Source organism: Tursiops truncatus, chromosome 1 (genome assembly GCF_011762595.2).
Source record: "Tursiops truncatus isolate mTurTru1 chromosome 1, mTurTru1.mat.Y, whole genome shotgun sequence".
NCBI lineage: Eukaryota > Metazoa > Chordata > Mammalia > Artiodactyla > Delphinidae > Tursiops > Tursiops truncatus.
In genome coordinates, this window is record NC_047034.1 from 152,137,848 (window position 1) to 152,155,479 (window position 17,632).

Consider the following 17,632-nt stretch of genomic DNA (forward strand, 5'->3'; position numbering starts at 1 on the left):
CTGTGGAAAGCATGGGCAGCCACTCCTGGATTATGGTTTTTTTTTTTTTTTAAAAAATTAATTAATTTCTGGCTGAGTAGGCTCTTTGTTGCTGTGCGCAGGCTTTCTCTAGTTGCAGCAAGCGGGGGCTACTCTTTGTTGCGGTGCGTGGGCTTCTCACTGCAGTGGCCTCTCTTGTTGCGGAGCACGGGCTCTAGGCGCACGAGCTTCAGTAGCTGTGGTTTGCAGACTCCAGAGCGCAGGCTCAGCAGCTGTGGCGCACAGGCCTAGTTGCTCTGTAGCATGTGGGATCTTCCTGGACCAGGGCTCAAACCCGTGTCCCCCGCGTCAGCAGGCGGATTCTCAACCACTGTGCCACCAGGGAAGCCCTGGATTACGTTTTATTATATAAGATCTGTCAGAGCAGGATGGAGGGTCTCCTGCTGGCTTTGAAGACAGACGCTGCCATACTGTGAGACTGCCGTGTGCCTAAGACCTGAGGGTGGCCTCCAGGAGCTGACAGCCAGCGAGAAAAGGGAGACCTCCATCCTACACTGCAGTGAAATGAACGACACCAACAACCTGAAAGAGCCTGGGTGGGAACTGCAGTGCTGGCCGACACCTTGATTTCAGCCTGGTAAGACGTCCCCTGGTCCCCTAGACGGGGAACCAGCTACTTCAGGCCCGAAGTCCCGCCCCACGGAAACTCTGAGACAGTAAGCGTGTTTTAAGCTGCTAAGTCTGCGGGAGTATGTTCAGCAGCAATTAAAACACGGATGCACAGGGCCAAGGAAACGGGCTCCATGAGCCATGCAGGAAACACGCGACCACACGATGTGGTGAGGATACCTGATGCTCAGCGATAAGGGCTTTAACTCGGTCGATGTTCTGAGGGATTGGCTCCTGATCCCGTTGAATGAGGGTGGTCTCGGCCCACTGGATCCACGCCAGAAGTTCTTCCAAGAGCTCGGCGTTGGCCACCAGTTCTGACAGGGCGGCTTCGAGGCGCTGCTGGTGCTGCTTGGCCCACGTCAGGACCTGCGGGGGAGGGAACCCGTCGGCTGTCAGCCAAGCACATCCCTCGTTTTCAAAGCCCTTTTTTGTGTGAGCCTAACAATGACTTTTAGGGGAAAGACCACCCAAGCAGTCAAGAGGCTTCACTCTTATTCTGGAGACAGAGCTGGAGTAAGAAATCAGCTCCCCTGAAACCAAATGTGGCACGTGGTATTAGACACAGAATTCTCAGGAAGGAGGGAAGAACACACCACGTGTCCACCGGGCGTCATCAAGGAACACATCACAACACCAGCACCACCCTTCCAGGTTTCTGCACATTATCAAGAAAACAGTCACTACTAAAATGCGAATAACTTGATTCTTGTTGAGATATTCACAGTGAGTGAAAGATTCCTTACGTGGGGGTGGGGAAGCTCTGGAGTATTTTACTGCTGTTCACCCATTTTACGGGGCACGTGCGGTCTTCCTCTAAAACTAGGAACTCACCTCCTCAAAGCGAGCCCGGATGATGGTGATCCAGTGTTTGATGGTGGTGATGCAATCAGGATGGCAGACCACCAGGATGACTTCTCCCATGGCCACTGCTGTGTTAACATCCACGCGCTTTTCTTCCACTTTCTTCATGAATTCCTAAACAAACAAGATTTGAAATCAAAACCTTAAACCTAGTCTAGCAGCGCTGTTAGTTTACACTGAGAGGGGTAAACAACTTTAGTGTGTTTTTCGACTCTTTGTTGACACAGAGCTCTAAAAGCCTGCATTTAGGCATCTCTGTCATTTTCTTTCCAGTTCTCAGAGGTGGGGGGAAGCGAGGGATTTCACAAAGATGACTTTCTCTGCACAGATGATAAGGACTAGAGAGACACAGGCATGACCCTTTTCCTGATCTCTCTCTCTTTTTATAAATTCCTGCTTGGATTCATTTCCATATGTGTAAATGGTGTTGTCTTGGACACATATAGTGACAGCTACAAAACAATACATTTTTGTTGTTGTTGTTCAAGATGAGATAGGAAAAAGATTATGAATACTACTAGAACAGAAGGCAATCGAATGACCATAGCTTTTCTCCTGGACTCAGAGACCAAGTGTCCTTCCTAACAACCAGAGAGGAAGCTCCTGAAGACACACATCTGGGAGTTCCACCAGCTCCCAGCCCTGTCTTCCCATCAGAATCACCCCAGTGCCTCAAGCCCCTCTTCCCAAACTTCATATATGCACATTACATTACAAATTTCAAAGGCAAATAATCTGCTTTGTTGCCAACACTACAACATTTTAAAAATACCTACAACACAATGCAATGACAAAACCATGATTAAAATCTCTCGGTGGGAAACACCAAAATTAAAAAAGGAAACATTTCCCACCTTGTTAGCACAGTCACACTGAAGCCCCAGACACTGTATTATATTCTGCAGCTTGGTGAGCAGTTCTAGGGGCACAGATCAGGGCCTGGAGCTGGTAACGTAAGGAAAGTCACACAAGGCGTGTGCAGGTGGGGTATAAAGGTAGAGCAGCCCGTGTTTTCCTCTATATTAACACCAGCTGTCTGACTTGTTTACAACCAGCATGCGCTACTTTTGTAAGAATGAGTGGATGAGTGGTCTTTAAGGGGTCACAAAACCCACCAATCGTTTCCCTCTCATTCCTGATAATGAGTAAGCTGGGACCATTCTGGCTTTGCTCCTTTTCACGTGAGGTCTAACGTTTCTAAGCAAAAGCTGCTTTCCGTTGCTGGCGTGGCCACCCTCCCCATGTGGGTGGCATGGGTCCCTGCACCCGGGGGATGGATTACCTTATGAGTGTCGATGAGAGACCGCAGGGCCTCTGTGTCATCAGGAAGTGCCCCCCGGAAACGCAGTGTCTGCTCGGCTTCAGAAAGCCACTCCAACAGCATGTGAATTGTGTCCCGAAACTCTTCTGCCTGAAATACCCAAGCACAAGAGACTGAACCTCTCTCTGCAGCCAAGGTCCTGGACATGGTATGCCAGGGAACGGTCTGGCCTGAACTCAATGGAGTACCACAGGCACTTGAAGGCTCTATCAAAGCCCCACAAAGGTCATCTTTCATCTGTGCAACTTGAAAAACCAACTAAATTCATTATTTCTCTTATATGGATGCGGGCTAAAAACTTGTTGAACATTTAGAATATCAATTTTTGACTTTGTGTTCCTTACAAGACTGGCTGAAACCAATCCTGATAAAGAGGCTAGACTGACTCTGCTCAGGCCCAACCCCAGGCGCCGTCTGACCTGCTTCAAGGCCTGCTCAAGCCGGCTCTGTTTGCAGACAGAGAGTTTACACACGGTGTCCCAGCGAGTGCTCAGTTCCTGGAGCTGCCCTTTCACCCAAGTGGTGTCATCTCGACTGTTCTCAATCAGCTCCCGGCCTGATCGCTTTAGGACCTGAACGGTTCCCGTTCGCTTTCCCAGTTCCTTCTGGAAAACCTGGAAAAGAAAACAGGAGAATTGGTTTGTCTTACAAATGTTTTGAATTCAAGAAGTAAAACCACAGAGAAAGTAGTCATTTCCTTCAATTCTCCTTGGTAGGTTCCAATTGTGTGTCTTTTATGCACAGACGGAGGTGGGATCACAAGTAAGAAAGAACCACCACAGGATGTGGCTCTGAATGTGAGAGGCGTGACTTTGGGTAAGCTGCTTAACTGGAGTCCCAGTCTCATCTGTGAAACAGGAATTATGCTGTACTAGCATCTCCAGAATTGTGGGAGTTTTTTTTTTTAAATTAATTTTTATAGTTGATTTAACAATGTTGTGTTACTTTCTGCTGTACAGCAAAGTGAATCAGTTATACATATAAATATATCCACTCTTTTTTAGATTTTTTTTCCCCATATAGGTCACTACAGAGTATTGAGTAGAGTTCCCTGTGCTATACTGTAGGTTCTTATTAGATATCTATTTTATATATAGTGGTGTGTACATGTCAATTCCAATCTCCCAATTTATCTCTCCCTCCCCCCTTCCCCCTTGGTAAGAGCCCACCTGCCACGCACATAAGAATCTGGTGTAACTTCAAGGTAAAGCTCAACGCTTCGTGCTGAAGCAGGACAGTATGTAGGTTCAACGTACAGGTGTAGGTTACACTAAATGCTGGTGTGCACGGAGCTGGCCTGTCAGGTTCAGATGTAGTTTAAAAAACACTCATTTTCATGTTAAGAATCAGTGGAAATGGATATCTTGAGGGTCTCCTGAATTTAAATCCATTTTGACTCAACTGAGAGATATAAACAGGAAACTGAGGGGGGGCCCTCAATGTGAAGTTTACACACTGGCAAATCTGAATCAAACCAACTTTGGTAAATTCCTTGTGGCTGATGCAGAATCCCTGTACCAGTTTGTTTAAACACACAGAGCAGGGAGCTGCCTCTCTGACAAGCAGAGACACAGGCTCTTTCAGACCTTCTTTCTAGGGGAGCCGTACAAGGGTACCATGAGCTGAAGGCACACACAGGTGCAGGACCCAACGGCTTTGCCCTCCACGCAGCCCAGATCTCGCCCCTCACCTTGTGGGCATCCATGAGGTTCATGACGAGGTCCAGGTCCCCGTGCACAGGCTGGTCCTCAGCCAGCTGCGGCTCTACCTTGTACAACCAGTCCACCAAGGCCTGCAGAGCGTCCATGAACTGGCCCGAAAACAGCAGGGCCTCCTCCAACTTGTGCTGCCTGAGAAAAGCACACAAACTTCACTGGTTAGTGGTTCTTTTATGAATGGCTCACAATTCTGACCACTGAACAGGAATACTGCTTGAACTTTATCTAGAGAGGGACTGCTGTGTTAGAACAGTTAGAAATACTGTAAAAAGTGACTAAGAGATGTTTAGACATTTTAAATTAAACCACTCTCTAAAATGGATTAAGCATAGTGCAGGAGACCGGTGTAGATGCCCTTCTGGCATTTTAGAGTCCAACTGCTATGCACACGGTATGCTATGCACACCCTACAACCCAAGGTCTTTTTATTTACATTACACCACTCCAGTAGAGGGTGGTGGTTCTATTAATGATTTGGAGCCAGGAGTTCAACTCCTAACTCTCCACCAGTTGTGAGACTCTGGCTGTCTCTTTGAACCTCAGTCACTTCATCTGAAAAATTGGGAGTACAAATAATACAGAGGTTATCATAATGCTTACATAGCATAGCTGGTACAAGTGGATAAAAGTACAACTTTTAGAACCAAATCTCAGCTCTGCTGCTTAGTAGCTGAGTGAGCATGGGGGAGTTAAGAAACCTCTTTGTGACCATTTCCTCATCTGTAAAATGGGAAGAACAGTACCCACACCTCAGTGGTTGTTGTGAGGATTAATGAGCCTCAAGATGGTTAAATGAGATACTACATTGGAGGCTTTGTACAGTGTCTGACACAGAGACACTCAGTGAGACAGCTACTGGCATTACAAACTTGTGATTTACATGTATTTAGAGTTACAGATCTTCTTTTACTGTTGGCCTGATTTTATAGGCTTCTCTCTTTGTAATACAGTAAAGGTTCAAGTTTAAAATATGATAATTTTAATATATCTGATTCAAATTATTTCATAACTCTCACTGAATTAACTGGAGATAGCAAGATGCTACTGTTACTGATACATTAGCTTTATTACCACTTTCTAGAATCCTGTCACTGTCTCCTGGTTACTTTGGGGATAACACACAGATCCAGGAAAAGGGACATTTCACACTCACCTCTCCACAGACTTGCCACAAACAGTATCCCATTTGTCTCTGACTTCTCCCAGTAAGTTGTCAAGTTTCTGAGTGTCATCAGGAAGCAAAGTCTTTTCTTTCAGTGCTCTGCCTGTTCTAATTGTGGTATCATACACAGGCTGTTTGCCACCAAGAGTTTTCTGGAACTCCTGTTCTCAAAAAGATTTAAAAAAAAAAAAAAAAAAACCACGATAAAAGTCAGATGACATCGAGTTTTCAGGTAACCAGAAATAGTATGAATGTCACTACTACTTGAACTAAAATTAACAACAGCTTATCCTGAAGAAATTTATAAGGTTTTGTCTGTGCCACATACAGCAGTGCATGACTATTTCTAAAAGCCCCCAGTTTCAGCTGGTTACTCCCACAGTCACTTTGTTTGAACTCTTATTTAAATGAGGAATTGTCATGGTTAGACACTGTCCAGATACAACATGGCTCTATGATCTTGGCCGTTTAACATTAACCGATTAGTTTTCTTTTGACTAGTTCTGTGTTTTTATCAAGCTACAATCATCAGTGAACACCAAGCTTAGGACCTAAGAGCAATGAACTGCTGTACCTTATGCTTTGAGAGCTGAAGTTTAATTTTGTCTGGGTCGTTGGATATCTCCAGTTCTGAGTCCAGGTGACTCTCTGCATCTTCTAGCCAGTCAATCAGTTTTTTCCAAGCTTCATGGAACTAAAATTATGTAAGAAATACGTTATAACAGGAATGAATATGCACACTACACAGCACTTTTATGTGAACCAATGCGGAGACTCAAAACATGCAGCCCAAGGTTGTTCAGTAAATTAGTATCTTTCTTTTATAACTTACTTGTTTTGCCCGCTTTCTGGCATCATCCAGCAATCGTCCTCTTTCAATAGATCGCTGGACAACCTTCTCCCATCGAGACTGGACGCTAACCAGCAAATTTTTGATCAGAACAACGTCCTGTTTCTGGCTAAGGAATTTTAACTGATTCCCGGTTTGATCCAGCTCAATGATCTGGTCTCGATGAGCATTTACTTCATTAGCAAACACCTGAGGGGAAAATATTGCTCTTTTTAAACTGGAGATAAGATCAATGAGCATCACTTTCAATTGGCGCTTTCAAAGGGAAGGCAGCATCGTAATGCCATTGTTACCTTGTGCTCCTCTATCTGGGAAAGGACGGTGTTTAGAATCAGGCTGGGAGGAGAAGCGATGTTTAAACTCTGCTCTGCTAGAGTGAGCCAGTTGATAAATTCTTGCAGGGAATTCTGGAATTCTGTTGCCAGGTTGAGGGCCTCTTCCAGCTTTGACTAAATTTTAAGTTAACACACACACACACACACACACACACAGAGAAAAGTGCCAAATTCAAGAATTATAGTTTTAAGGACAAAGGCGTAAATTGTACACCAAATGAAATGACTTCTAAGAAGGAAGCCTCATTTAATCAACCTCCAAACATGCCCTGTTTGCAAAGAAGGGGACATTTTAGTGCTAGTGTTTGAAACTGAAACAACTGTGCTTGGAAAAGGAAAGGGCACAGTTTGCAGCTAAGTTGCTTTCTCTGCCATTCCCCACTTCCTGAGACATTAAAGAACAGGAATAAAGGCATTCAAGCCATTCAATAAATGTTAAGTGAACAGACCCTTTAGTGGTGACAGCTGCAGGATCTGCAACCTACTTTGGGCAAAGTCTCAGCTTCCTTTAATGTCCTTTTTGTGGCATAACACAACTAAATGAGAAGCACCTGACTGTGACGGTGACGGTCACCGCAGGGCTCTCTCTATCTGAGTATGTTTTCAGGAAATATGGCACTTGAAAAAGTCTCAGTCTGAAACTTATGCTTATGCTACAGCAACAAAAGTAATAAAAGCCAGAACATTTCAAACAAAAATGTGACAATTTACATAGATGTAAATTTTTAGTCATTACGATCTAAATCAGAATGACAAAAAAGAGTGGCTCATTCAGGGTGTGCGCTACTCTCCACGAGTACATCCCAGTTCCACAGTCTACAAGCTCCATCCTCAGAGACCTCTACCCCGAACATCTGGGTGATGGCCTCTGACCCTGGCCCGTCTACTAGGCAGGCAAAGTAGAATAATGGCAGGTTGTTAAAAATGAATATATGCAAAATATTCACTGAAAGAAACCCCAGAAGTACACTGAAAATGTTCATTGCTGTTAAATGGGTTGTGTATTCTTTCTACTTTCCTCTTGGTGTTTTCAGGTTACTTCTGTAACCTAAAAAACACTGTGATGAATGTTATAAAAATGCATAGACCCAGTCTAAACAAGTTCAGTGAACAAAGGAAATCTACCTCAAATCTATCATAGAAATACTTAGCAATAAATATATTGCAAGTTCCTAGATGGCAGGAAATCTTTCCACGTCATTTTATCTATATAGTCTTCAACAGGGCTTAAATAATTTTAGCGAACCTGGAATGTAATGTTCTTACAAAATCAGAAATAACTATCATTGACAGCTAGCCTTTGCTCGATCAATTCAACAACTAAAGTTGACCCCTTAACAACATGGGTTTAGGGGTGTCGATCCTCCGAGAAGCTGGAAATCCGTGTGTAACTTTAAAGTCTGCCCTCCACATCCACGGTTCTGCATGCAAAGATTCAACCAACTAGGGATCATGTAGGACTGTAGATATACTTAGTGAAGAAAAAAAATCCTGCATACAAGCGGACTTGCGCAGTTCAAACCTATGTTGTTCAAGGGTCAAAACTATATTCCTTGAGGCAACTTGTTCCACTGTGTCAAAACCCTCTAGAAACTACTTGATTTTGAGCCAGAATCTACCTTGGTTTCTTTAATTAGTCTTAGCTCTACATTCAGCAGGAATTATAGACAAGACCCTGTCCAAAAATTAGAACACAGCCATACACTCAGGTCCTCTGCCCACTCTTCATGTAACGAAGTTACCAGACCCCACACTAGAGGGACCCTAGGAAATTAATGCTTCTCTCAAAATGTTCATTTATATGTGTGAAGATGTGGTTTACTTCCTTCTGCACATTAAAGTTCATGATGACAGAGTTCATGCCTTTATTGTTTTCCACTGTACACCTAGCACAGTGCCTGGTACATACATGCTTAACGACTACTTGTTCAATGGATGTGGCCAATGGATTTGGACACATATTTTACCGTTTCAGCTGCCCAGCACAGAAACTCTATGCAGAGTGATATTCTAGAACTCTGTACTCATAAAAAACAAGTTTGGGGGCAAATGCCTTGATCTCTGATCACTTTTCGTTTGAGGAGAATTTGATTTTTGAGGAAGAGTAAGAGGAGGACATACAATTTACTGCTCTTGAGTTTTAGTAACTAGACATCAAATTCCGTGTGAGGAATAATTAGTGATACTCCCTGCATGCTGTTCCCAACCTCCCAAGTCCGACAAAACCTATTTTTAAGTCCATCACTGAGCAGTAACAGGCAGTAATGCCTTAACTGGTAGATGCAGAAAAGGAATGCAATATTATAAAAGCAAGTATCGGCAGAAACTATCAGCATCAATGCAATTTGACATGGATGGAAAATAGAAATGTAATGGCAGAAAAGATGGCTTGATTTAGCACAAAGCCAGTTCTGAGGATATCAGTTCTGCTAGCTTGCTACAGTATAATGAAAAATCTTCCATAGAAACTAGATGATAATTGCATGTAATCATTAAGCAAACTACTCAAACAGTAATCAAACTGAATTTTGTGGTGATACCTTTCTTTCTTCCATCTTACTGCTGACCACATGCCACTTCTGTTCCAAGAGTGCTACGCTCTGTTCTGTCTTCGAGCCAGATCCAGAATCATCACGGCTGAGAAGCATGAGCCTGCCCTTGTCAAGCAGTTGATTGTAAGTCTCTTCCTTGGCTTTCAGCTGGGAATAGAGTTCCTATAAGGGCAAGAAAGATATCAGTAATGCAAATTCCCTGAAAGACACCCACACAGATTTACAAGCACAGTTTGGAAAAGCCAAGGAAGGTCTCATTTTGATTAAAATCCTTTCTTTTGGATTCAATTCAACTGCTGAACAATTAGGAAATGAAACCCACCATTCTTCCTTAATATAAAAATAATTTTGTCACCAACAGAATTTTTAAGGATCAGAGATCACAAAAATAGACCCCAATAATTTACTTCTCCTTTTCCTGAGGGATATGCCTAGAAATTATGTTGCCTCTTGTTCTCAGCCACTTTCTGGAAATACTGTCAGCTTCTATTGGATTTCCCTAAATGCCCCCTCAAGTAGGTTTTTCCTTTAATTTTTTGGCTGCTCCATGCGGCATGCGGGATCTTAGTTTCCCAACCAGGGATCGAACCCTCAGCCTCTGTAGTGGAAGCACAAAGTCTTAACCACTGGACCGCCAGGGAAGTCCCAGCAGTCTTTTTCTTAAATACAACCATATCTGTGTCACTATCTGTCTTGATGCTCTCACCTTCACATCAATATTCTTGTGCCAGTCAATCTGATTAACTTGAAATCTGCCAGCTCCCCAGGGCATTTCTGGTTCACTCTTTCCTGTCGCTGCCTATCGCAGGGTGTTAGAAGCCTGTCTAAGCAGCAATCCCCAAGTACTATATTGTCAGTAAAAATGCACTACTTTGTAGACTCCCAACTACATATATCTCTGTGAATTCGGAAAGGAGCTACTGAAAATGGGATGCTTATGCTCAATTTCAAGAAATCTGTTACCATATGTGTATCAAGCTGCTCCCTAGCCGTTTCAGGAAGTCCTCCTGTGGGCTTCGATGCAGAAAGTTGGGTCTCCATTCTAGTCAGTTCCAAGAGGAAATCTTCAATTTCACTATGGAAACCCTGGGCCTTTTGAGAAAAGACATTATCAAGGTCAGTAGTCAATTCTAGTTTCAGAAGTAAGCTTTCTAAATGACCACATGAGGAATCTTTGAGGGAGGAATTTTAGGCTGCTCTCACGCAGGGTTGTTCTGTTGCTGGATGATTATGGGGCCAATGTATTTACTTATTTTCAGAATTGAGCAGAATCCTTCAGACCTCACTGTAACAGAGATGCCTGATATAACCTGATGAACTGACTGACTAAGGTACTGTTGAATATGGATACGGAGGGACCTGACTTGATCCAAAAAATAACTAAATCTGTGAACAAGGTTCGTTACAGCAAAGATCTACTAACTTTGAATAGTAGATAGAGGGACTGGATCACAAACTAATCCAAAAAGAATGATCCAATTAAAGGTTGTTCTTTCCAGACAAGTCTAGCACAGAACTGACCCTCAAGGCAGAGGGGCTTCTACCCCAAACTGCTTTTCTTTTGTCGACTTAGATGGACTTCCTTCTGAATACTGTCATGTGCACAGCCCCACCCACCTAACCTGGATAGTGCATGTACCTGCTGCAGCGTCGACTGAAGCTGCTGCTCCCTCTCCTCTGTTTTTTGTAACACTGACTCCCAGCACTGGTTCATGGTTTCTAAACGGCTCCTTAAGCTGCTGGCATCATCTCCAGCGCTAGATTCAAGAAGCTCATTGCCAGCTTTGTTGACTGTTTCCACTGTGGCTTGATGGGCCAGAACATCATTTTTTAGAACCTAGAAAATGTTGAACAACATAATTTACCTCTATAGGTATCATTAAGCCTGGCTCTCTAAGGTACACACGACATCAAAAGGTACAGAAACATCAAAAAGCTTCTGATGGCAATATCTGGTCTCAAACCAATAGGCTTAGAGATGAAAAATGAAAATACTTACGTGGTGCTTTGCGAGCTCAACTTCAATGACTTTTGGGTCTCCACTTATTGGTCTCTGAGCATCTAGCAACTCTTCAGTGTGAGTCAACCAACTCATTAGCTCCTCTAAGGCATGCTGGAACTGGCCAAGGGCCAAGAGAGCACCTTCTAGCTTATGCTACTCAGAAAATGATTTAAAGGGAACGTTTGTTAGGAAATTAGAAAACAGTAGATAGTAGTCCACTTTATGTACTCTACCATTTGCCTTACCTGTCTGTGAGCAATTTTCTCACCCAGGTTCTCCCAGAGGTGTTTAAGTTCCGTCATTGGTTCTCGTATAATGTCTCTGTCCGTTTCATCAGTAGCTTTCTTTAACATCAGTTCACCCTGGTGATTGAGCTTCTCCATCTCAATTTGCTGTTGGTAAACTTCCACTTTGAACTCCTGTCAAAGACGTAGTGAATGTTAACATCAAACCAAGTCTTTAAAAACGAAAAAGAAGCAACCCTTCTTCAAAAACCCTTCCCAGGTACAAACCTTCATTTCATTTAACTGATCTTTAACAGTGTTGAGGTCAGTGCCGACAGGGGGCATTGTGCAGAGTTTAATCACAGTGTTATCTAGCCAGTCAAACATAGCCTAAAATAAACATACAAATAAACAGTCAAAAAACAAAAACATAAGGACTTGGGAGACAATTAGCATGATCTCTGCTAATACAAGCAGAGATAAATCAAAGTATCAATACTTTGTGTTGTTTGTGCTCTCAGGTTGGGGGCAGAAATAAGGGATAATGATCTTTATTTCAGTAATATGGGGACTTAAGGATGAAGCCAACACGACTGGAATAATGTCCAAAATAAACTACTATTTCTTATGGCCAGCTGGCAAGCCCACAATGTGCTGAAGCTACCGTACTGTGCTGTGCTTTGAGATAACCTGGGTTGGGACCTCTAGCAAGCAATGACTTTGACAGTAAGGCCAGCTTTACTCTACAGCCACTGTGAGGATAGATAATATGATGAAAAACATGGCAAGAAGACTAGAAATTTGGATGTCAGAACTTTTCTTGCTACAAGTGGGAAACTTTGGCTAGAAATAAAGAAATAGCCTGTCTTTGGTTCAAGAATGTTGCAGTCCTGTGAAGGTGACCGACTCACGCTGGACTCAGAATATGACAGAAATCACGGGGGGCTTCCCTGGTGGCGCAGTGGTTGGGAGTCCGCCTGCCGATGCAGGGGGTGCGGGTTCATGCCCCAGTTCGGGAGGATCCCGCGTGCCGCGGAGCGGCTGGGCCCGTGAGCCATGGCCGCTGAGCCTGCGTGTCCGGAGCCTGTGCTCCGCGACGGGAGAGGCCGCGGCAGTGAGAGGCCCACGAACCGCAAAAAGGAAAAAAAAATAAACAATAAGAAAGAGAGACCACGGAACCTGTGTTTCCGTGGTGGTCACCTCGTGGCCTCTCACCTGAAGAGTGTCCTGATACTGCACAGCGGCTTGCATGGCATCCTCAAGCTTTTCCAGTCTCTCTCTCCATGTTTTGTTTAAGTTCTCCCAGGCATTATTCATCTAGGGTAAAAACAGTGGATCAGACTCTCCAATTAATCCCACTCTTAGTGTGAGTCCAGTAACGTTTTGTCTGAACCCCTTGTCCACTTCTCCACACCTCATCAATGCTCTTCTTCACTTCCGGCTTCTCAGTTTCTCCACAGGCAAAAATCAAATCTGCTCCAAGGATTCGAATAAACTCCAATTCCTCATGCAGACCATCTGTCTCTTCCTTAATAGTCTACATGTAAATGAACAGAACATAAGCCGAAACAGAAAGCAGAAGAGAACTTCCCAAACTTTGCAAATGTAATTTATACCCCCATCGACGGCCGATGTTGAACAGAACGGTCAATTTCATTAAAGTCTTCCAGCGTTCTTAATATTTCACTCATCTAAACAGTGAAGCTTCAGAGTCTGGTTATTTTTCTTATATATACATCAAATATATTTTTATATATTAACAATAAATACATAAAACAGTCTGAGAAAGGTGCAATGAGCTTCAATAATTTACTAAAGGTCCAAGGAGATCATAATCTACAACCAGAAGTCTATTACAGAGAAGAAAATTAACTAGGATAAAATACTAGAGTACAAAAGGCACATATCTAAGAGCTGGGAGATGAGCATAATAGGAACGCTAGGCTGTATCATCTCAAAGAAAGTCAGTTCTGTGCCAGATCCTTAAACATAGTTCATGGACTGGCAATGACGGGGGTGGGGAGGTGGAAATGGCTGAAGTAAAAGGAAGATATGAGTGTTAAGAGGGAGAATATAGAATAGCAAGACAGTCTTGCCTTGGGCTAAACGGACAAAATGAGGTGAGAAATGCATTTAATAAAAACTAGGATCCCCAAAAAGGCTAGAAAAAGGTATGTGGAAGTAACAATTGTTATTTCTGGATGATGAGTCCAGAATTTATTTTTTCTACTTTCTATTTTTCTACAGTAAATAAATTTACTCGAGAAATAAGTACACCAAAGAGAAGACTAAATTCAGAAATGAAAGCAAAGCTGGATTTTTAAAGCACATGCTACTAATATGAATTGTTAAGTTTAAAACTGATGACAGAATTACTTCTGTGTGATGGATCTGCTCTATATCACGACCAGTGGCGGTTGTATGTACCTATACAAAGTGGTAAAACTTGTACATTAAAAAAAGAAAAATCTATAATGAGCAGGTATTTTTGTTCTAGTGTAAAGACATACTATTAAGCTTAAAACAAACAAACAAAAAAAAACTTTTAAGGCACTCAGCCTGGCTAAGCAGTTAACACAACATAGTTGGATACAGTGCTTTCCCACAGGACAAACACATGAGAGAAGGGGTTTTGTTTCTTACCTCGGCGGCTTCAACCTGTTGTTTGATAATGGATGGGTCAATGCCAGGGCTTTCCAAGTCATGGACGATGTCCTGGGTGTCTTTGATGGTGGTGAGGAGAGCTGCCATGTCATACCAGAACTTCTCCGCTAGTTCAAGGACATCAAGGAATTTAATTTCTCGCTCTTCAGCCCGAGCTTTGATGTCCTCCCAGAAGAATACCATTTGATCCAATTTGTCCTGGATTTCTGAGGGGTACAGAAGAGTGAACAGGCCTTTTCTAAGGGCTTAAAATCAGCCTCATCAGGTATTAGATCTAATCCTATTTTCACTGAAATTATCCTTAAAAGTCTCTAAAAATGTATAACTGAAGGATAGTTTTCTATCTTAGCTTTATTATTAATTATTTCTATGCTCTCATTTATCACTTACATTGGTCTCCCACACAAAGAGATCACAGAGGTTATCTGGAAATGAGTTATCATCTACTATAAAAGTACTGCTAAGATACTTAAAAAGGGGCTGAAATGAGAACTCTGTTTCCAGTCTTCTGTGTTGAACCTGCTATGTTTCCCATGGAAAGTGTTATAAAAGGTAGTTATGTTCTACCCACTACTGGTACTGCAGTTTCCTCGTATTAGGGGGTAAAGGAGCATTTGTTTCCTGGTCTGGGAATCTAACTACCAATTGTAACCTTATTTCAATGGGGAGATGTGTTCTGAATTCTAAATGACTTCGTGGAATACTCATTACTTGGGCACTGCCTTTGCATTCAATGAAGTACATCTGGTGGGATGCTGGAGGTAACCACAGCCTAGAATTTATTCTATCGACTTTTAAAAAATGATTAGATTAATCAAGCACCTTTTGCAGCCAGATCCTTGTCAGCTCCCTGAGATCGCCCAATGAGCTCTTCTCCACGGCGCTTCAGGGCCTCAAAGGATGGCTGCAGTTTTTCCAGCTCCACGGTGGCACTTTTGTTGTCACTGATGCACTCTCTGATCTTGTCTACTTCAGCAGGGATCAGTGGTGGCATACGCAGGCGAGAGGAAAGATTCTCCAGAGTCTCCAACATGGGCTCAATTTTATCATGGAACTAAACAAATATTGGACCATTAGCCATCACAGCAGTACTTTGTCACACTTCTGGGGTAAATGTTAGGGATTAAGGCCAGTGTATAAATCTACTACTGTTTAGGATAAAACCTATGCTCAGCCTAGCCCCACGGCTGTCAAGTGTTGGGTTTGTCTAAAAAACTGTTTTGGGCATAGTATACCAGAGCTGGCCCATCAGAAAAAGTAAATGTTTAAGAAGCAAAAAGCTATTACTTACTATACGAAAAATCAACTCAAATCCTTAATGCTGCCACAATACTTCCCCAATTCCAACTAACGTGATGAAAAAGGGACAAGACTATGAAACCAGTGAGAGTCAGTGTGTCAACATCTCAGATGACAGTTGCATGCAACAGAGTAGACCAAGAAGTTAGATGCCCTCCACCAACTGTATAAATGGATGGGGAACTCAATATGCTACATGACTTGGAGTTTAAAAGTATCATGGCATGCAGTTTGACAACCCACCAGTGTAACAGTAAGAAACTAAAATGTCGGCATGATGAAAGATAATTAGGGAAGGCCAAATCTAACCTTATTCCGAGAGAACTACTGCCCTTTCCACTTTTCTGGTACTTTGAACAACGTATCTATAATTGTAAAATTTTAATTTGTAATATGAAGCAGAGAGGGGACAAAAGGGAGCACAACAGACAAGTCTGCCCCTTAAAGCCAACTCTGGATTCATTGATTAGAATAACGCTTACCAACTGTTGAATGTCCTATAGGAAATAACACGGTAAACAAACAAAACCCCTTCCCATCACTCCCTCACTTCTAGGTTCTGCCCCAAATGAAACTGGCATAATAAACTGCATTAATAAAATTTATTCCACTAACGTTAAGGGAAGTTTCCTTATAAATAATCCTCTCAATTCTCAGCTTCGTAAGAACACCCTAATCCCAAGGGGGTGGGTACCTTACCTCTGTAATCTGTAATGGTGGGCGCGGTCAACACAACAATGAAATGTGACGATGTGGGGAAGACAGGAGCAGGCAGCAACAACACAAAGTAACACATTCCACAATGTGAGTGAGAGATGGGACGGAAGGTGGGGGGGAAAAACTTGAGTAAGTACAAATATTAACCAAGAATATTGACCAAACATAGGAATAAATTACCCAGACATAACAGTAATATATTAGTTGGAAAGTATGTAGTTACATGCTTTAAACTCCACTGCTAGTGGTTTGTTTCTCCTTGACTCTACCTTCTCCCTAGTCAAGCATCTTTCTCTGAACTAGGAGCTAGCTGGTGGCCTCGTGAATAGGAAAACCAATGTGCTGTCTAAATCTCGAAAGCAACAGGCCCAATAGGAATTTGACTTCTTGAGGCATTTGTTGCTTCAAGATGAATTTACCCAAAATCATCCCTGCTAAAGGATTATCACAATATAAAATTTTCAAGGAAACAATCAACAGGCAATATATACCAGCCAAGATGCATTTCACCCTTCTTATAGTTGTCAGTATAACCAATGCTCCCTGGAATAAAAATGCAGACAGGCAAAGGCTCCCAGTCTCCTGATAATGTATCACCAGCATACTAGTCTGGACATTCCTGAGCATAGGGGCATGCTGATACAGAGCCTCTTGCTTAGACTAAAGGACAGTTGAAGGTTATATGAGTTTAAGACACACACATACCTGAGCTGACTGGGAAATAGCCTCGTCCAGAGCCAGGGCCCGCTGGCGCACCTCCTCTTTAATTTGGGCATACGTATTTTCTGCTTTCTGGTATTTTTCTTGCACCATTTCCCCCTCTTCAGGGTTTAACTCCTTTAGTTGAGGGCCTATCTTTAGCAGCTTATCGATATGAGGTTTGTGTTCAGCAATGGATTCCCTTAGTTGCTATGCAAAGAAATATGGATTAAAATAAAATGAGCCTTCTTATACCAGTTTGTTTGTTTAAATACTTTGATCAGAGCTCATACCAAATGAACAAACTGAGTTACTAAAACCCAGCAAGTCCCAACATCTCACCGTTTATGGAGGGAATAAAATCTAAGTCTTGGACTCTGACTCTAATTCTCTTCAGTTTCAAAAGCCAGTTCACATGTTCCGCCACCCAGGACGCTTCCCAGAAATCGTCTCTCACTCTCACCCTCCAATACAAATGTATTCCACTGTCTTCTGTACTCGTAAATACTTCTCTGTACTCTACTGTAGTTTGCACGATTTAATGTCTGTCTCCCTGCCCAGACTGGGAGACACTAAG

General features: G+C 42.7%; 1 protein-coding gene across 7 annotated transcripts in view; it reads right to left on the reverse strand.

Annotated features, from left to right (window-relative positions):
• MACF1 (microtubule actin crosslinking factor 1) overlaps window positions 1-17,632 on the reverse strand; it is a 341,877-nt gene that overhangs the window by 24,513 nt on the left and 299,732 nt on the right. For 4 of the 7 annotated variants that reach the window (XM_073791623.1, XM_073791602.1, XM_073791617.1 and 1 more), the window contains 20 exons: window positions 17,062-17,265; window positions 15,163-15,394; window positions 14,320-14,546; window positions 13,091-13,213; window positions 12,892-12,993; window positions 11,965-12,066; window positions 11,698-11,871; window positions 11,450-11,605; window positions 11,090-11,287; window positions 10,414-10,542; window positions 9,439-9,612; window positions 6,857-7,012; window positions 6,546-6,752; window positions 6,288-6,407; window positions 5,705-5,874; window positions 4,524-4,683; window positions 3,253-3,447; window positions 2,795-2,923; window positions 1,483-1,626; window positions 829-1,017 (listed from right to left, as the gene is read on the reverse strand). In XM_073791623.1, the coding sequence (XP_073647724.1) occupies window positions 829-1,017; window positions 1,483-1,626; window positions 2,795-2,923; window positions 3,253-3,447; window positions 4,524-4,683; window positions 5,705-5,874; window positions 6,288-6,407; window positions 6,546-6,752; window positions 6,857-7,012; window positions 9,439-9,612; window positions 10,414-10,542; window positions 11,090-11,287; window positions 11,450-11,605; window positions 11,698-11,871; window positions 11,965-12,066; window positions 12,892-12,993; window positions 13,091-13,213; window positions 14,320-14,546; window positions 15,163-15,394; window positions 17,062-17,265 (3,291 nt within the window). Of the gene's footprint in view, window positions 1-828; window positions 1,018-1,482; window positions 1,627-2,794; window positions 2,924-3,252; window positions 3,448-4,523; window positions 4,684-5,704; window positions 5,875-6,287; window positions 6,408-6,545; window positions 6,753-6,856; window positions 7,013-9,438; window positions 9,613-10,413; window positions 10,543-11,089; window positions 11,288-11,449; window positions 11,606-11,697; window positions 11,872-11,964; window positions 12,067-12,891; window positions 12,994-13,090; window positions 13,214-14,319; window positions 14,547-15,162; window positions 15,395-16,338; window positions 16,348-17,061; window positions 17,266-17,632 lie in introns of all 7 variants that reach the window. The other 3 variants (XM_073791606.1, XM_019938068.3, XM_073791625.1) reach the window with 1 other exon arrangement.